The following is a 21,336-nucleotide window of genomic DNA, read 5'->3' as shown; positions in this document are numbered from 1 at the left end:
ATATTTTCCCAAAATATGATGCTAGGGGAAAGAAGGATCAGGAACATTGAACTTTACATGTCCAATCCTTTTGTTCTCAGGGCCCCAACTATCATGTGTGCCAACTATATAATTATCTGTTGGGCCCTCTTTAGCACCATGACCCAGGTGCAGATGCAACCTACAGCTTTGAACTTGCTTCCCAGGGGACCCCCAGTGCGTTTCAGCTGTAACATGATATGTGGTCCATCCACAATAGGGGAGTAAGGTGCCCATACACACTTTAGATTAATATTGGCCAAACTTGCCAATTTCGGTAGGACCAGCCAACTATCTGATGGGTTGTCCGATGTTTCTCCGAAAGATGATGTCACGGGAAAGAAGGATTACACATGTTGAACTTTACATAGTCAATCTTTTTGTTCTCATGGGAGGTAAGCCACCAAAAGAGGTATGTGGCAGTGGCTTACTTCCTTCTCCAAATTCAGAACACATGTATGCTCAGCCGAGAATTTAGAAGTCTTGAGAAATAGCAATCGAAGGTGTATAGCCACCTTTAATCACCTTTTGGCTAATTTCACAAATAGCCTATTAGTTCTTAGTGGTGATTTGACCTGTGTATGAACAACGCTGATGGATCAGAATGAAATTTAAACTAGAAATGCACTTATTTTGGATAGCTGGATGATGAACCCTCAGAAAACCTTTCCTTGGTGGGCCTAAGTAACGCAATATGACATTGATCACATACTGTATATGTTCAGGTATGCCAGTATGATAATATCCAAAGCCTTCTATTGTCACGCATGGGTTAATTCTCAGCTAATTTTAAAAGGTTATAGTCGTAGTGATAATGACTATTGATTGACAAGACCGGTTACTAGGGTTTTATAAATTTTCCAGCCAATAGACAACACTTACAACAATCAGCTTTATGCTTATGATTGGCTGATTGTCTATGGCCAATTTCATATAGGTATTCTACAAGTAGAGTGAACTGATTCTAAATTAATTGAATTTGACCCGATTTTTTAAACAATTGGAGCTGCCCCCGAATCTGAATTTTTTGTGCTGCAATTTGGGCATATTTTAGAGAGAAGACAGAAAGAGACAAATTAAAAGAATTTTAAAAAGAGTAAAAGATAAAATTTGAGTCATAGGGGACCTCACAGTGTCATACACAAATTTTCAGTCCAATTGGAGCACTTTTGATTTGGGTAGAATCGTTTCGACCGAAATTGAATCAGTCAACCAATGCGTCTGAATGGAACCCAAATCGAATTTTGAATGATTCCCTCATTTCTATTTACAAGTCGTAATGTACATTCGAAAAAGAGAATGACCAGTGAGAAAAAAAATCTTACAACACCTTATGCACTTTTAACTGTGCGTACAGGACCTTTGCTTATGCCATGAATCCTCAGCAGGGTTACAACACATCACTTCGGTTAATTTTGACTAAATTGTTTCGTAAATTACGCCAGCATCCTCTAAGGGGAAGAGAAGTCAAACACAAGACCTTCCTAGTAAAAATTAAGTAAACTATAGATTAATCCCGACCATCGTAAAGTGGAAGGTAGGCATGCAAGCGCGGATAAGACAAACTCAGTGCATTTGTACCCCTAGGCAAAAGCACTCCAGTTTCTGAATGTGAAGCCATTTATGAAGTCCTTTACCGTGCACAGTCAAAGAGGTTAATTGAAAAATTTCTTAATGTCATTATGAAAAAAAAAACTAGATTAACCCGAGTTAATTCACTTTATTGTTCAAAATAAAGAGGAATAAGCATTGAACTCACTTGCAAATTTCGAGCATGAATTAGAGGTGAGATGTTGTCTTTAAGGAGTTTGCCAATTTAATTAAGATATGGAAAATTACTTATTGTTCTTCGCCACTAAAGTGCTAGGAATTAACAAGTGCCCGCGCTGCCTGCGCTTTTCATATCTCCGCCATGTGTTTGTTTGTTTAATACCCGCAAGACTTCATTGTTAAATCTTCAGTATTTATTTCACTAATTCATCGCTGCGGCAATATGATATGAGCCCCAAACATCCATTGTAGTCAATCACTAGCGAATAGATGGATTCCAAAAAGGTTTTGTTATTAATAGGCATCTGTCTATATTCCACATACTGTCAACAAAAAAAAAATCTAATTCCTTCCAATCTCCGAATTTTCTTATAACCTTGACTTATGTTGGATTTTGTTTAACTTTTTGGCAATTGTTTTGTTAAATTTGCTCTAGATTTATGGCTTTTAGTTTTTTTTTTTTTACAATAACATGAATCCCTCTTGTCGTTTCTCCTAAAGGAAGTATTACTGAAGAGAGCAGCAGACCTTGTTGAAGCCTTGTACGGGATGCCACACAACAACCAGGCAAGTCATTAATGCATCTTTGAAAACCCATTCAGGAATACACAATTTGGAGAGCCACGGCGTGCACACGAGCTGGCAGGATATCAATACAATCTTATTTGCAATGTATGCCTTTGCCAGCCACCTTAAGGGCAGTGTAATGTGATGAGAAGCACCGAAGGGGGAAAGAAAAAGCTTCATCTTTCCCGTTTTTCTTCTCAGAGCTCGTTTTCCTATCAGAAATGACAATTAGGTGCGAGGTGCCAAAAGCATAAGCAATCATTAAGACGAGAGAGTAACCTTGAACCGGGTCCAAAATATACAGTGACTAATAGCAAAGCCTGCAGTAAACCTGCCAAGTAGAGGCAAGAGAAAATATTTGACTAAATTGTAACAGTCATGCCATTGCCCTGAAACAAATGTATATATACTGACAGTTTTATTTAGAATAACTAGGTCCGGTTTGCGTTGCACACTGTAATATATTCCCTTGTCTTCTGAGGAAACAAGAAAAGGCAATGATGTGGTCTCTGCACTGACTTTTCCATCCATCTGATAGCTCCAAACTAGGAGAAGCTTTGTTTGATGGCTGTTGAGACAAACATGTATGATTCCATGGATAACAATGTCTATGTTTATTGCGATGTAGGAGATAATCCTGAAACGAGCAGCTGACATTGCTGAAGCATTATACAGTGTGCCACGCAATCACAACCAGATCCCCTCGCTTGCCAACACTCCATCTCACAGCGGCATGATGGGCGTAAACTCGTTCAGCAGCCAGCTAGCAGTTAATGTTTCAGAGACATCGCAAGCTAATGACCAAGGTAGGTGGTTACGCAAGACCTCATTCCATAGGCTGCTCAACGGCGGTTCATCAACATCCATTCGCGTCGGTTGATGTCATCAGCATGATGTTGCTATTAAACTGTCTGTAGTCAACATAATCCCAACCTTCCTATCCCCTTCTGGAAGGAACATCTATTGTTTTAGCCCCACGTAGATGCATAAAATAACTCTATTGGCACCGGCTATGACATTCGATCAGTTGTAATAAAGTAGACTTAAGGTAGAAATCTACAATTCATTAGAAGGGGAACACCACTATAAAGGCAGCCTTTTAAAAGAAATTCAGAGTAACAAATATGTTGTAGATGCATAGAATAACTCTATTGGCACGGGATATGACATTTGAGCAGTTGTAATTAGCTGTCTTGAGGTAGTAGAGTAGCTCGCGAGATGTGGGTAAAAGGTAAGGGTATAAAGTAGACTTAATGTAGGAATCTAGAAGTCATTAGAAGGGGAACACCACCGTAAAGGCAGCCTTTTAAGAGGAATTCAGAGTAACAAACATGTTGTTGCCTGTCAGCGGTGGCATTTGAAGGTCTAGAAAAGGCTGAAAGTTCATCTTCTATGTTGGTACAAACCAGGAATCAAGCCTGTTGATAATTGCTACTAAGGAGCAATGTGAAAGGAACTGACACAATTGGATCGAAGAAAGCTTTTGTTGGCTGTCTAAGCCTGCGAGGGAACAACATAGTGTGTGCTCATAGATGATTTAAGCAGGGCTGGTGTGATAAGGTTATCTTAAACTGCAACAGTTGATAGGGCAGTAAGAGGCATTGTGAAGTAAAGCATGTGTGATCAATAAATCTGTGTAGCATTTGATGTGTATTCACGGGGAAGGAAGCAGAAGTGTCTATTATAAATGATAGTAACATTATCTTTTGTTTGCGGGGTTGCTGTTTCTCACAGTAGGCTACAGTCGTAATACAAGCAGTGTATCACCACGAGGATACGTTCCCAGCAGCACCCCACAGCAGTCCAATTACAACACAGTCAGCAATAGCATGAATGGGTATGGAAACACTGGAATGCCCAATTTAGGAGTTCCTGGCTCACCTGGGTTCCTGAACGGCTCATCCGCCAACTCTCCCTATGGCAGTGAGTGTTCTTCTTAATTCTTCTGCATTCAGCTATTTCCAATTTGGTTGCTTTAATTTTCTTTACGTTCTTTTAAAAAAAAAAATATTATTTATATTTTGCATTATTATTTTTGCCAATTTTTGCTATGAGTTACCGAATAAGAGGATGGGTGACTGAAGGCTGGACATTCTGGACAATTGAAATAAAGAGATAAATGATCAAGGATAGTATGCGATAGCATAATTTCACATGGTGCATACCACACACGCACACAAAAAATTAAATTTTCGGCCTCTGTAAGATTTTCTTACTATTCTCATGCCATGCTTTCAATTCTGATGGAAAGAATGTTGTGTGGACAGTATGAGTGTGGTTCATTGCAATCCATTTATATGACACATCATTGTATATTTTATACAGTATGGTGTCTGGTAGGAACAACAGAAGGGCCCAACAACTATTAGCCTAAGCCCTTTTATACAGCTAACCCTCCATTTGTGTTTCTACTTGAAGACTAAGGAGTTAGACACACTTGGAAGCTACAAGCAATCGTCACTACTACTGATCAGTCATACAGTACCACTGCGATTGGGCTACGAATTGTCCTCATATGGATTCTAGTATGTTAGGACTCTTGGCTAGCACCCCATATGCTTAGACAAGACTATACTACCAGAAACGTCTTATAAAGAAACCCCCAAGATTTCCTTATCCAGAGAGTAGCCACGCAAACATTTTCATTTATTTCTACTTTCGCACTATTATTTTTTTACTTTATTTACTGTTCCCAAACTCATAAGGCAAGACCATTAAATTCTCCTTTTATGTTTTGCCATGAGAGAAGTAGAGAAAAAAAACTCTTTTTGAGTTCTGATTATTTTTGCTTTATTGCAGTAGTACCGTCAAGTCCTACAATGGCAGCCTCCTCGGTCACCCTCCCTTCAAACTGTAGCAGTACACACGGCATTTTCTCATTCTCACCTGCAAATGTCATCTCTGCAGTAAAACAAAAGAGTGCGTTCGCTCCAGTCGTCAGGCCCCAAGCTTCCCCTCCACCATCCTGCACCAGCGCAAACGGTAATGGACTTCAAGGTGAGTTAAGCTTCGAATGAGAATTTTTTGTTTAACTGTAACTTGTGTCGGTTCATATGGAAATCTTGACTATTTCTGGGTCTTTCGTTAACCTATTAACTCCACCAATTAATTCCATTTCCATTCTGGTCTGGAAACCCACCAGTCCAATGCAATCCTCTGGGCTTCCTTGTTGCCAGTCTTTTTTGGGAAGGTTTAGTATGCCTTCCATTTGAGAGCAGCATCTTACTGCTTATTCGCATGTCCATATTAAAGATCATCCGTGTTGCAGCATGGACAATTTTAGGTCTGTATACGGACCTGGCCACCATTGGAGACAATTGTCAGTTCGTTCATCCGAGACATGGATCCAAGATTGAACATATCCTGAATTTCTTGGGTCTATGTAAAAAAATGGTGGTGTGAATAGCACTACTTACCTCTATGGTTCTGTGAACTATTCATGTGCAGACAATTGTGCAAAAAGATAGTCCACAAACAAATAATATGCTTGTATGAATAGGTCCTTATTGTAAAAGATTTCATCTAGATGTAATCAATAACAATGGCTTGGCAACAAGGGGCACAGATGTAGTAACCGACACAATGTCAAGAAGGGTTTATAGGTCCCTCTTGTACAAAATCACAATGACTTCTCATTCTAGCTTCATTGATTTACTAATGAGTACATTTTTGTTGTGTACATAGATTCCATGCACCATGACATCATTACATATAGGGCATGTGACATCATCAGCAGTTAGATGGTCACCAAGGAATAGCTTTTGCTACTCCTCAGCCATACAATAAGCCATCCATGGTTTCCCCTTTAAGCTATCACTTATCATGGTGATGTGTTAGTATTCTGCCATTCCTTGATTCCCTTACATGCAAATTCATTACCTTGCCACAATATCCAAATGTCTGAAAATTACAAAAAAGGTCACTAGATTCTTGACAGTCCGTGATATTTATGATAGTAGTATTCAATGCTGCAAGATATATCAAGTATGTTTCTTATTTTTCAGACATGTATTATACTACCACATTCCAAAAATGTTGAAATTCGTAAAGATAGAACCAGTGCTGCATAATGTGAGACATTTTCATCTTTTAATGTTTCATAAAAAAGAACCGTTTACAATTGAGATATTTGTTATTTGACTAAATACCAACATCCCTCCTTCCTTCCAGTTGAATGGAATAAAAGATTTAAAATTCCATTAAAATCAGTATAAATTAAACATAAATGGTCTAAAATGTGACATTTGCAAAACTAACAATTCACAGACGACAAATAACTATTTATGTGGCAAAACAGTATTAATAAAACACTCATATAGGGTTTATGTTCCTGAGATAAAGCTACTACTAATCCCGACGCCTCCAGGTTCTCTGCTCATAATGTAATGTGAATATTGACTTCTTAAAGAAACACTGTATCCAAAAGCATAGCAATCATTTCTATCTGAGTAACAGTCTGAACATATCTTATTTCTCAAAATTTTTAAATGTAGAATCTGGAGAGGAAGATGGTTGGGGAGGGTATACTACATGTATAGGAAGTGGCATCTCTGTCCTTTTTCCATTGGGCGTTTGCTTTGAGAATGGCACAAAACACCAGAGACTTCATGATTCAAAATGTATGTACAATTAAACCATAGTATAATAGATATGAATAATGATAGAGTCCTTAACTTGACTTGCATGATGTCCCACTTCCATTGCTTTAATGTGGGCCCATCACCTACACACAGGAAGTTTTCCAAAATTTTTATTTTGTTGATTTTTGCCCAAATTCATTGAATTTCCATACAGTGCCCACTGGGAAACTAATGGAGTCAATGTAGAAAAGATGTAAGAGCCAATGCAAATAGCAGCAGTGTTGCCTACATTGACCAACCAGATTACAGATCTTAGATCTGCTGATCATGGGCAACTACTCCGATTCTTTTGCATTAGCTTGTATATTAATACCCAATGTCTCTAGCCACATCGTTGGGCTGCATCCTCACAAATACCAGTCTGGCCTTGACGTTTAAGTCTTTCTTATGTGTAGGTGCCTGGCGCTTTATAACTATATGAAGCAATTAATCATTTAATACTCTTTTCTATAAAGTTTGATATATATTTTGACTTAAAATGTTGTATGAATTTTAATATAAAGAAATGGGTAGAAGTCGAATTTTAAGATCAGAGAGACTTCTTTCCATATGTCCTATTTGGACATATGGACATCATGGAAAAGCCAGAATGGAAAGCCACTAGCAAAAATTCCCGGCCAGTCTATGTATTACATGAACGGCCATACCTCTGGTTGGCCGCCATATAATGCAGAGGAAATGTCTGGCTACTGTCTCATTTGGCCATTACAGCTGAATTCCATTGGTTTCTTCATGAGAAATCCCTTTAAAAAAGCATATTTATAATATATAAAATATTAGTGGTGTTGGCCATGGCAAAAAATCTGGTTGTATATATCAGCAACACTCTTCCTCTTTGCATTTAATTGCTCTTGTTTTCATCATATATTTGACTGTGAAATCATCTGCTCCATATTAAGCTCCTGTGTAGCACATTAATAAACCACTTTATTTTTGGGTGTAGGCAGAGAATGGTATACATGGCCCATTTTTCAATAACAATTATTACAATTCTCGCAAAGTGCCAAATGATAATTATTTCCCTCTCCAATGTTACAGTAAATTTGTATACATGGGAGACATAAGTCTTCTCAGCCATAAACTGGTAACTGTATTCCTAAAACAAATTAATATCGTTGGGATTAATGAACTGAGAAATTGAAGCTTAGATCACTACATAAGCAAATTTATTAATGTTACACATAAATTAGTGAGGGGAAAAATAAGTTCTAATGAAAAGAAAGCCAAAAATGTAGAAATGGCAATTGTTCATCTCCAGCTTTGCTTCCAGATTATTAAGGATTTTGTAGGGCTGGAGATCTTCTCTCTAGTAATTCTGCATGAGAAAGCTAAAAAAATAAATAAAAAAAATAAGATTGTATGTATCACAAACTAGATTCTCCCAATGGGCTTGAGTAGTGAAAAATAAATAAATAAATAAATAAAGAGAGCCCTGGCTCATAAGATTTTAATTTAGAACTAGAGAAATGTCTGGTCCTGGCTGGTGAGTGAGTTGGCTTCATCTGACATTACCAGTACTGACCATGTTGTTTTTCAGCTGTCAACATGACCAGTCTCCTGGGAGACTGGGCCACTGTTTGCTATTAGCAAAACGCTAAGAGAAATATCATATGTGGGAGGCAGGGTGTTTTGCACTAAAATGTCAGAACACTCTCCTTGCTTAAATGTTCTTCTTTGTTACATTAGATTTTGCTGCACCTATATAAAAGATGTCCACTCCAATTTCTCTCTTGTATGATACCCAAGTTAAACAAAATTTAAAATAAAAGAGAATTTGCAGATATATATTTGTGTGCTGCCTTCTGGTTGAACGTAATTTTCTGTAGCACTAAAGTCCCATAGACATGGTTTTAATACAGATCCGTGTTGCATGTGGTGAACGTATCACCAAATATATCTATGCCCTTGCTTTTTACAAAAACGCACATTCTTTTTTTTGTCATGGATTCATATGAAATCTATAAGACAAAAATTGTGATGTGCTCCAATGTATGACAAATTATTCTCTTATCGAAGTATAGCTTCTCACTGTATGGTGGCACACAAAGTGCCTTCAACATCAAAACGTAAGCATCATGTAAAAAATTCACGATACATAGGGCTAACTACATCTGCTTAAAGAGGACCTATCACCTGGATATCCTTATTCTAATTATTATCCTACCTTATAGTGCGGCCCCCACTGATGTCTTGGCCCTTTTCTTTTTCTAAAGAACCGCTGTGGTCCCCGTCTCATATGCTAATGAGGCGACTCGGTTATACTAGGCGTGGACTTGCATTTCTCCTGGCCGCGGTTATCTTCTCCCTGGCTGTGAGCGCATCCAATCAGAGTGCCCCGCTCTTAGCCAGGGAGAAGGAGCTCAAGTTTTCGCGGAAGAAGTAGCTGCGATTAGCATATGAGGCACCAAAATATATGGGGACCACAGCGGACGAACTGGGGGTTCTTTAGAAAAAAAAAAGTGCCAAGACATCAACGGTCGCCGCACTATAAGGTAGGATAATAATTAGATTAAGGGTATCCAGGTGAAAGGTCCTCTTTAAGCAAGATCTTAGATTATTATTCTATGCCCTTGGAGAATCCCCTTATCCAATTAATATTTTGTATGAATGGCCAGGAGGAGCCCAAGTTTTCATCTTCCTCCAATTAGAAGATGACAATTGGCTTTGATACTGAGTGATTCTGGAGATTAAAAAACACTCAATATAGCATGTAAATTAACCAACATGGTGGAAAAATGTATATGTACACTGGTATATTCCTACCACTGGATCTCCAATCTCTAGCATATAGTAGATCTGAGGACAGTGTTATGCCAGTAAGCATTTCCCACAATATCGGTAGACCCAGACCATGAATTCTTTTGGGGTGCCTCTGATTTCCAATCCCAAATGATCATAGTCTGGAGATCGTCTCTCCAGGGTCTCTTTAAATATAAAATCTAGTGTTGAATAAATCGAAGTCTGATCCGGATTTCACAGAAAATTTGAAGGAATTTCCTTGTGCTTCTTGGTAGCGAATCAATTTTCCCTGAATGGCGGAAACAAATAAAATAAATCATACTTACCTCCATTTGAACACAAAAAGCTGGCCACCACCATCTTGATTGAAGATCTCACAAAAAATCCCCGTGACATCATCACGGGCCACGTGAGATTTCACGCTAGATCTTTAATCAAGATGGCAGTGCCTGGCTCTTCACGATCAAACGGAGGAGATAAGTATGATTTTTTTTACATTTTACACTGTGTTATTACTGTCAGATGCCGCGATCAGCTATGAATGCAGCATCTGGAGGGGTACAATGACGGGAGGCGGTGCAATCACAGCTCCCTGCCATTGCACCCACTACTTACAAAGAAATGAGTTTCGAAATGAATTTTCCGAATCAAATCTTTTACTACTTGGCTCATCTGTAATAAAATCCCTTGAAGTGACCAATAAAGTCTCCAGATTTCAACCAAATGGCAGCAGAATTCTGCAAAGCAACTTACAAAAATCTAAAAATTTACAAATTATAAAATAGAATCCCCCGATAAAATAGAATATTTACTTAATCTTTAGGACTTTCACTAATAAAAAGAGAACATGTAGGCCTGTTAAGCTAATGTAATCTTTCCTCTTTTCTTCTAGCTATGTCGGGTCTTGTAGTTCCACCAATGTAAAGTCACTTTTGTCTACTTGCTTGTAGCATCAAGCTTCAGAAGAAAGCTTCAGGGGACACATTTAGTGTATTAAGGAGTACTGACGGAAACCAGTATCTTCAGAACAAAAAAAACCACCGGGAAGCGAAATGCTACAAACTCTTTGTTTTACAAAGATTTTATTTGAACTTATTAGAACTCGACCTGCAAAACGATCTTCATGAACAATTCCATTTTGTCGACTGAACTTTTCTCATATTTTTCACCTTTCTCAATCCTGAAGAAGATGGGGGAACAAAAGCGACGTCTATTTTGTACAAAGTTTCTGATTATGTCTTGGCTATGTCTAGTACTTGCTCTATGTTGGGACAAAAACATTGTGGATGCACCGTTCCGAAATTTTCATGAAACACTGATGAAAAATGCCTCAGAACATTTTTCAAATACTCATTATTGGACTCACAATGGTTGTGTATCTCTATAATGTGAAATATTTTTTTTTTGTGGTGGAAAAGGGGGCCAAGGAGGTTTGAGCCATCAAACTGGAAAAAAAATAAAAATATATGAATCATTTAAATTGGGAGGGTAGGGGAAAAAGGGGAAACTTGGGCGGGGAAAAGGGTTTATCATTGCTTAACTTCATCTTAATGAAATGGAACTTTGTAACTTATTGTAGTTAGGAATTGTAACTTTGATATTGAATTCTCTTGCCTTCAACAAGCACACTGACAGAGGGGGATGCTACTGTCTGTTGGTTCCAATATACTTCCACTGCTAGAGCTTCCTGTTAAGCAAGTGTGACCTGCATCATTTTTTTCAACTTCTTGCTCGCACTGTATACTATTGCATTCTTAGGCTACTGTGAAGTCTATGTTTCTTGTACCAGAAAATTGTCCTTTTGACTTCTAGAACCTTATTCCCTAATGTGTTTTGTATGTGGTTATAAAATTGTAGACTTTTGTGATTTTGCCAAAGTTGTAGCTAAATATTTATACACTTGTCTTGAAATTTTTTTTTTTCAGATCCACTTAAAATATTTGAGAGCCTATTTTATTCCTTATGCCTTTTTATGGGGAATAAAATAATCTTGACACTTTCTTTCACGTGAACACTTGCAGTCACTAAGGGAATTTAATTTTGTAACATATCAATTATAAATATTGTATTTATCTTTGAAATTTTGTATATTGCTTTCCATTGTTTTATTTTATGTTCTTGTATGTATGTATTATTATTATAATTATTGTTATTTTTCTATTTGTTTAATGTTTTTTTTTTTTATGTTGGGCTGGTGTTGATGTGCTGAGAAAAATCAGCATTAAGCCAAGAAAGGTTGCCTTCATACTGTATGTTCTTTTTTTAATGAATCATGGTGTCCATAAATTTCATTTGTACTTTCAGAAATGTGCTATTGTTTAGACCTTCCGTCCTTTTTTTTATAGTCAAATTCATTCTTTATTTTTATATTATTTTTAAGTTATCTGAACAAATGATTTTTTTTCAAATAAAAGTTGTTTGTTGTATAGTCAAAAACAAAAAATTGTGCCACATGGCTGTAATTAATATTAGTAGAACAAAAATGTGCATGATTACTCAACCACAAATACCACGGGCTTTGTGGTTGTATGTTTATTTTAACTTTTTTTATTTTTATTTTTTTTATAGAATGTAAAAATCATTTTAGCTGCCACTCATAAGACTTGCCACATAGTAAAAACTGTGCTTACTGGACAAATTCAGAGGCCGAAAATATTCAATATAAAATTCACAGCTGATATTTTGATTAAAAAAGTTTGCCACATTAGTTTCTCTGATGCCTTATAGTTATTTTCTTTCTTCTTTTTTTAAATTTTTTATTTTTGCGCTATTTATCACAGGCTTACACCAGGATTTCTAGTTATCACATGATTACTATGATTTCTGGTGTAAAACTAAAAATAAATAGAGGGAAAAAAAGCACAATCCTGGTATAAAATGATGTCACTCCTTTTCTACATCTGTCTTCTGCTGCACTCTGCACTCTCAAGCTCATGCACTGTTTCATAAAAATTCAACGGTAATACTCAACTTTTTATATATTTTCTAATGGACATTTTTTGTAGCAAGTCCCAGTAGCTGAGACTTTTTAATTGGGAAGACGTCCTTGGTAAACGATACGACCCATTAGTGCCAAAATCATAGTTTGTAAAGGTGACGGACTGGTTAATATTTTTGTTTTCCTTTGCACTATAGACATTGCTATTACAGCGGTGTGAATACTTTTGCAAACTGCAGCAGAATTAAATTTCTACACAAAAAGGAGAGACATTTTATTTTAATTTCTAGGCAAAACGCATATTGGTAATGTGTTGTAAAATAGTGGAAGCTATGGTATGACACAGACTTGAGATGCTTTGCACACTTATGTTATGAGAGCCGATAGGCTTAGCTAAATGGGAAAAAAATCGAGACACTTTTAAAAAAAAATTAAAATTAAAAAAAGCCTAGTTTTTATTTTGTATAGGAAAGGTTCAAATAAAGAAAAAAAAAAAGAGGTCATGTGTACATGTTAAAACATTTGCAAGTTATTTCATTAATGCAGTCTGTTTGTGTTCTAGATTAGTTAGTCAGTTCACACAATGTCTCCAGAATGAACGCTTCACTAAATGGTAGATCTTACTGTTAAAGACCCTACAATAAGATTGTTTTATCTGTACATTTTTTTCAGATATTTAACTGTATAAAATGTTCATTTTACACAATATTTAATTAAAGTATTTCTTGTCTGTGAATTTCACTTTTTAGTAATTCTATCTGAAGTTTGATTATTAAAAAAAAAGTATTTCAAAACACAAAAAAAAAAGAAACAGAACATTGGGGTTTCTTTTATACAAATTTTGACTTCTCTGATTTTGGAAAAGATAGAAATTAACACCACATTAAGGGTCGTTTTATAAAAAAATGTGTCAATTCAGTGTCAGTACCGAAAACTCTAAAAATTGTGCAAGCAAAAATATTTAAAAAGATCATTCTGCCACACGATACCCATTGTAACAGCAATTAGCCATTATTTCCAGGCAGAGGCCCTATAGCAGGGATGCCCAACCTGTGGCATTGTAGTTTTGCAACAGCTGGAGGGCCGCAGGTTGAGCATGTCTGCCCTATAGCATAGATTAGAATGGGACTCTCTTCTGGTGCTGGTTAAAACCACAAACTGGGACAAAGAGGCTTAATGCTTGTCTATTCCCATTTCTTTTCCATGATTCTTGATGGTTAAGATTGTAGGAGCAGGGATCCCTGCCCGAGTTGGTTGGACCCTCTCCAGAATGCACCTGCTGTTGTTAGATTGTCTCATTTTTGCCAACTTTGAATCTTTGTGTTAACCCAGAATTGCCACCCTGTATTGGCACTGATACTGCCACCATGCCTGACCGTGACTTGGTTTTATGATTTGCAAATTAAAATATTTGGAAAATGAGTTATACAATTGGTACTGTCGACTGATTATGCGTTCTACCTTGTCTATTGACCATAAGAAAACCATGATAGGTTGGTTGGGTTTCATCCATCATACCTAGATTTGCAGAACATTCTGTTGGTCACATTACGGCAGGCTTTACTAGTGTACTTCCCCAGGGCATCCTTAAAGAAAACCTTTCCGTATGAAAGACCTATTAAAATAATGACAACGGACCCTTAAAGTGCCAAACGAAGTGCTAAGATAGAAAGCTTGTTTTTTTGTGAAATTGCATGGACTCCTCTCAGCAAGCCAGAAACTCTGAAAAGAATCATGTGGTTCGGCCAAAGACTCTTGTCTCTGTGGAGTCCTGTGTTTGGTGGCTACATCTGGTCAGAGGCATAAAATTAATCTTAGTTAATGATTTTACGATCATTGTGATGTCTATCTGCTCTACTTATTGTTTGTGCTTCTAGACTGATATTATGGGGTCCGTTACATGGGCCGAGAATCGCATAGATAATCGCTAACGAGTGTTCATAGTCTTGATGATCTGGCAGTGTAAATGTACCGCCGATTACCCAATGAATGAGCAAAATGCTTGTTCATCGGGTAATTGGATCATTTGTGTGAACACAAAAATCCTCGTTTCCCGACAGCAGATTGTGCTCTGTAAACACGATCTGCTGCCGGGAAACAATGAATCGTTATGGAGAAGAGCGATCACATTAGTGATCATTCCTCCCCATCGCTGGAGGAGATCGTTGCATGTAAATGTACCACTCTCCTCCACTGTATAAAGAGACCTTTAGGGGCATTATCTCTGGCTTCTAGAGAGGTCCTGAATGGGCCACAACCCTCTATGATGTCCATATGATAATAGGGCATGAGGACGAGAATTGTCCTGACGGGACAACTCTCTAAAAGGGTTGCAGTGCCACCATTAAAATGTTATTTTAATATGCCCTATTATATTAATATGCCCTATTTTAACATGCCCTATTAGCAAGAAAAAAAACTACTGTAACAAAAAGTCTCCAGTTGTGAGATATTCCCACTTCATTATAATGGCGCCCCCTGGTGTTTAATGTGTATAGTCACTAGCACATCCATGAGCTTCAGTTTCAACTGCCATCCGCCATATCGACTGTGTCAGTCACAAGGAGAGAGCTGTAGCAGAAAGGACACAGCCCCTGAGCTGCAGCATAAAGGACATGCCCCCTGACAAAGGACATGCCCCTCAGCTACCAGTCTGAAGAAAACCTACCACAGCAAGTGTAGCAATGAATGCAAAGTGATTGCGGTGTACTGTAAAGTGCTTCATTGTCATATTTTACATCAATCATGGCATAACCCCTCTAGGGAATCAGCTTGACCCAGGAGACATAATAGATATCAGTTCAAATAATTAATCTAAACCTAAATCATAATTTCTCCTTTGAAGTGTTCACATTTGTTAGGCTGGGAATCAGTCATATAATGTTGCTACTATTATTAAGGCTGATGATGTAGGAGAGGGATATCTGTCACCTCTCCAGACAAGTCTGTTTAGTAAATATCTCTATTCTTCATAAAATAATAATTCTGGAGCATCTTTTCTTAGAACTTCCCATTATACCATTTCCTCTGGTATGGCTTCTAGAAATTTATGAAGAAACTGACAACTGGGTGCTACAATTTGGAGGTATGTCCCCATGTACGCTGACGCTGCCCAATCAGGGCTGCCAGTATAAGACCAGTATCAGTATCAGACAGTATTGGATACACCTTTTTAACAAGGGAAATGGTAACTCCCGACTGTCAATTTAGACATACATTTCTAAGAGGAATAACAGAGGAATGGCACAGCACGGAGTTGTAAGAAAATATGCTCCAGATTTATTACATGAACATAAACATTTATACAAAGACAGACAGGTGCCTTGTAAGACAATATCCACATCTGAGTATTCATCCAGTAATTTTTCTAACATATTCTAGACAATTAAGACTTCAGCTTTCCATTCTCAAATTGCAATAATAGAGTTAAGCTGAGCTCTGCTCCAAGTATATATATAGCAATACATATGTCTTGGTATTGATCAGTGGTATGCGGTTACTTTACCTTGTCTTGAAGGCAGCAGATGTTGTGTGATGTTGCGATAATCCACTTTTTCTTCTCTTACAGATTACCAGACACTGAAACAATGGATTGACAATCTGTCCATCTCTGTAATGTAAACCTGAAGTCAAAGTAAATGCACTTGACGTAACTAGGAACACGGTTGAAGGAAGACAAAATAACAATAAAAAAAACCTAATGTATGGCAATTATACCTTATAATAAGGCCTCATGCACACGACCGTTCCCTTTTTTGCAGTCCGCCAACCGCGGATCCGCAAAAAACGGAAGCCGCCCGTGTGCCTTCCGCAATTTGCGGAACGGAACAGGCAGCCCATTGTAGAAATGCCTATTATTGTCTGCAAAACGGACAAGAATAGGACATGCTATATTTTTTTGGCGGGGCCATGGAACGGAGCAACGGAGTGCTGTCCGCATCTTTTGCGGTCCCATTGAAGTGAATGGGTCCACACCCGAGCCGCAAAAAATGCGGCTCGGATGCAGACCACAATAACGGTCGTGTGCATGAGGCCTAATTCACACTGTGACACACATATAATCTAATGCTGCATTTAGACGCACCAATAATCATCCAGATTATCGAGAATGACAGTTCCTACTTCCTGTAAACGGTCGTTCCCAATCATCTGGCCGTCTAAATGTGCCGCTGATCACCCAATGAATGCGTGGCCTCCTTCAATGAGTGAGCAGCCGAAGGTCGGGAAGGAACGCTCAGTCGGCCCATCTAAATCCACCTTAATGCTGCCTTTAGGTGAATAAAATAATAAACATTTAAAAGAAAAATATATTGGACTTTGAGGGCTAATCCTGAAGTAATCCGGGTGTATAGGAACTGTTCCTCCCCTTCCCCTGATGGCACTGAGAGGGCAGCTGATGCCACTGGGGGAGAGCTGGTGGTACTGGGGAGGAAGCTGATGGCACTGAGAGGGCAGCTGATGGCACTGGGGGACAGCTGATGGCACTGGGGGGGCAGCTGATGGCACGGGGGAAGCTGATGGCACTGGGGAGAAAGCTGATGGCACTGAGGGGGCAGCTGATGGCACTGAGGGGGCAGCTGATGGCACTGGGGGCAGCTGAGGGGCAAGCTGGTGGCACCGCGGGGCAGCTGGTGTCACTGGGGGGAACCTGGTGTCACTGGGGGGCATCTGGTGGCAAGCTGGTGGCACTGGGGGGCAAGCTGGTGGCACTGGGTGGCAGTTAGTGGCACTGGGAGGCAAGTTGGTGGCACTGAGGGGGCAGGTGATGGCACTGGGGTGAGCCTGATGGCACTGGGTGGCAGCTGATGGCACTGGGGTGTCAGCTGGTGGCACTGGGGGCAAGCTGGTGGCACCGGGGGCAAGCTGGTGGCACTGGGGAGCAGCTGGTGGCACTGGGGGGGAAGGGGGGCAGCTGATGGCACTAGGGGGGGTAGCTGATGGCACTGGGGGGGCAGCTGATGGCACTGGGGAGGAAGCTGATGGCACTGGTGAGGAAGCTGATGGCACTGGGGGACAGCTGGTGGTACTGGGGAGGAAGCTGATGGCACTGAGAGGGCAGCTGGTGTCACTGGGGGGCATCTGGTTGCAAGCTGATGGCACTGAGGGGGCAGGTGATGGCACTGGGGTGAGCCTGATGGCACTGGGTGGCAGCTGATGGCACTGGGGTGTCAGATGGTGGCACTGGGGGCAAGCTGGTGGCACTGGGGGGCATCTGGTGGCACTGGGGGGCAAGCTGGTTACACTGGAGGGCAGCTGATGGCACGGGGGAAGCTGATGGCACTGGGGGGGGGGCAGCTGATGGCACTGGGGGACAGCTGGTGGCACTGGGGAGGAAGCTGATGGCACTGAGATGGCAGCTGAGGGCACTGGAGGACAGCTGAGGGCACTGGAGGACAGCTGATGGCACTGGGGGACAGCTGATGGCACTGGGGGGAAGCTGATGGCACTGAGGGGGCAGCTGATGGCACTAGGGGGGGGTAGCTGATGGCACTGGGGAGGAAGCTGATGGCACTGAGGGGGCAGCTGATGGCACTGGGGGGCAGCTGATGGCACTAGGGGGGTAGCTGATGGCACTGGGGGGCAGCTGATGGCACTGGGGGGGCAACTGATGGCAGTGGGGGGGCAACTGATGGCACTGGGGAGGAAGCTGATGGCACTGAGGGGGCATCTGATGGCACTGAGGGGGCAGCTGATGGCACTAGGGGGGTAGCTGATGGCACTGGGGGGGAAGCTGATGGCACTGGGGAGGAAGCTGATGGCACTGAGAGGGCAGCTGATAGCACTGGGGGACAGCTGGTGGCACTGGTGAGGAAGCTGATGGCACTGAGAGGGCAGCTGATGGCACTGGGGGACAGCTGATGGCATTGGGGGGGCAGCTTATGGCACGAGGGAAGTTGATGGCACTGGGGAGGAAGCTGATGGCACTGAGGGGGCAGCTGATGGCACTGAGGGGGCAGCTGATGGCACCGCGGGGCAGCTGGTGTCACTGGGGGGAACCTGGTGTCACTGGGGGGCATCTGGTGGCAAGCTGGTGGCACTGGGGCGCAAGCTGGTGGCACTGGGTGGCAGTTGGTGGCACTGGGAGGCAAGTTGGTGGCACTGAGGGGGCAGGTGATGGCACTGGGGTGAGCCTGATGGCACTGGGTGGCAGCTGATGGCAAGCTGGTGGCACTGGGGGCAAGCTGGTGGCACTGGGAGGCAAGCTGGTGGCACTGAGGGGGCAGCTGATTGCACTGGGGGGGTAGCTGATGGCACTGGGGGGGGGGCAGCTGATGGCACTGGGGAGGAGGCTGATGGCACTGAGAGGGCAGCTGATAGCACTGGGGGACAGCTGGTGGCACTGGTGAGGAAGCTGATGGCACTGGGGGACAGCTGGTGGTACTGGGGAGGAAGCTGATGGCACTGAGAGGGCAGCTGATGGCACTGGGGGACAGCTGATGGCACTGGGGGGAAGCTGATGGCATGGGGGAAGCTGATGGCACTGGGGAGGAAGCTGATGGCACTGAGGGGGCAGCTGATGGCACTGGGGGCAGCTGAGGGGCAAGCTGGTGGCACCGCGGGCCAGCTGGTATCACTGAGGGGAACCTGGTGGCAAGCTGGTGGCACTGGGGGCAAGCTGGGGGCACTCGGTGGCAGTTGGTGGCACTGGGAGGCAAGTTGGTGGCACTGAGGGGGCAGGCGATGGCACTGGGGTGTGCCTGATGGCACTGGGTGGCAGCTGATGGCACTGGGGTGTCAGCTGGTGGCACTGGGGGCAAGCTGGTGGCACTGGGGGGCAGCTGGTGGCACTGGGGGGCAAGCTGGTTACACTGGAGGGCAGCTGATGGCACGGGGGAAGCTGATGGCACTGGGGGGGGCAGCTGATGGCACTGGGGGACAGCTGGTGGCACTGGGGAGGAAGCTGATGGAGCTGAGGGCACTGGGGGACAGCTGAGGGCACTGGGGGACAGCTGATGGCACTGGGGGGGGAATCTGATGGCACTGAGGGGGCAGCTGATGGCACTGGGGGGCAGCTGATGGCACTAGGGGAGGTAACTGATGGCACTGGGGGGGGAAGCTGATGGCAGTGGGGGAAAGCTGATGGCACTGCGGGACAGCTGGTGGCACTGGGGGACAGCTGGTGGCACTGGGGAGGAAGCTGATGGCAGCTGAGGGCACTGGGGGACAGCTGAGGGCACTGGGGGACAGCTGATGGCACTGGGGGGGGAATCTGATGGCACTGAGGGGGCAGCTGATGGCACTGGGGGAAAGCTGATGACACTGGGGAGGAAGCTGATGGCACTGAGGGGGCATCTGATGGCACTGGGGGGCAGCTGATGGCACTGGTGGGGAGCTGATGGCACTGGGGGGAAAGCTGATGGCACTGGGGGGCAGCTGATGGCACTACGGGGGGTAGCTGATGGCACTGGGGGGGAAAGCTGATTGCACTGGGGGGGGGGAAGATGATGGCATGGGGGGGCTGATGAGTTTTTATAAAGAAAAACGTTCTTTTAATTAGTTTTTTGTTATTAGAGTACTCGATTAATAGTTGGGCGGGCGATTACTCAATTACAAAAATAGTCGATAGCTGCAGCCCTACAATGAGGTTGCCTAATTTGGACAACACTGTCAATGGTGTTAGGGTGCGTTCACATGGATTTTGTAGTGTACATTTTGGCATATGCAACAGGATAGCCCCTGGAATATAGGTCACATGTTCACTCAATGGAGTCCAAAAGCATGGTATACATTTCGGTACATGGCAGCTGATGGCACTGAGGGGGCAGCTGATGGCACTGGGGGCAGCTGAGGGGCAAGCTGGTGGCACCGCGGGGCAGCTGGTGTCACTGGGGGGAACCTGGTGTCACTGGGGGGCATCTGGTGGCAAGCTGGTGGCACTGGGTGGCAGTTGGTGGCACTGGGAGGCAAGTTGGTGGCACTGAGGGGGCAGGTGATGGCACTGGGGTGAGCCTGATGGCACTGGGTGGCAGCTGATGGCACTGGGGTGTCAGCTGGTGGCACTGGGGGCAAGCTGGTGGCACCGGGGGCAAGCTGGTGGCACTGGGGAGCAGCTGGTGGCACTGGGGGGGCAGCTGATGGCACTAGGGGGGGGGTAGCTGATGGCACTGGGGGGGCAGCTGATGGCACTGGGGAGGAAGCTGATGGCACTGGTGAGGAAGCTGATGGCACTGGGGGACAGCTGGTGGTACTGGGGAGGAAGCTGATGGCACTGAGAGGGCAGCTGGTGTCACTGGGGGGCATCTGGTTGCAAGCTGATGGCACTGAGGGGGCAGGTGATGGCACTGGGGTGAGCCTGATGGCACTGGGTGGCAGCTGATGGCACTGGGGTGTCAGATGGTGGCACTGGGGGCAAGCTGGTGGCACTGGGGGGCATCTGGTGGCACTGGGGGGCAAGCTGGTTACACTGGAGGGCAGCTGATGGCGCGGGGGAAGCTGATGGCACTGGGGGGGCAGCTGATGGCACTGGGGGACAGCTGGTGGCACTGGGGAGGAAGCTGATGGCACTGAGATGGCAGCTGAGGGCACTGGAGGACAGCTGAAGGCACTGGAGGACAGCTGATGGCACTGGGGGATAGCTGATGGCACTGGGGGGAAGCTGATGGCACTGAGGGGGCAGCTGATGGCACTAGGGGGGGTAGCTGATGGCACTGGGGAGGAAGCTGA

General features: G+C 43.0%; 1 protein-coding gene across 1 annotated transcript in view; it reads left to right on the top strand.

The window, feature by feature from the left end:
• The window catches only part of EBF3 (EBF transcription factor 3), a 139,859-nt gene extending 126,553 nt beyond the window's left edge, over positions 1–13,306 (top strand). Inside the window, 6 exon segments of the mRNA XM_040436550.1 lie at positions 2,290–2,355; positions 2,984–3,161; positions 4,090–4,278; positions 5,155–5,352; positions 6,849–6,974; positions 10,627–13,306. Of these exon segments, the coding sequence (XP_040292484.1) occupies positions 2,290–2,355; positions 2,984–3,161; positions 4,090–4,278; positions 5,155–5,352; positions 6,849–6,974; positions 10,627–10,658 (789 nt within the window). The 3' untranslated portion in view covers positions 10,659–13,306.
• The last annotated feature ends 8,030 nt before the right edge of the window (positions 13,307–21,336 follow it).

Source organism: Bufo bufo, chromosome 6 (genome assembly GCF_905171765.1).
Source record: "Bufo bufo chromosome 6, aBufBuf1.1, whole genome shotgun sequence".
NCBI lineage: Eukaryota > Metazoa > Chordata > Amphibia > Anura > Bufonidae > Bufo > Bufo bufo.
The sequence above is the reverse complement of the archived record's forward strand: the minus strand, read 5'-3'. Positions and strand labels throughout refer to the sequence as shown.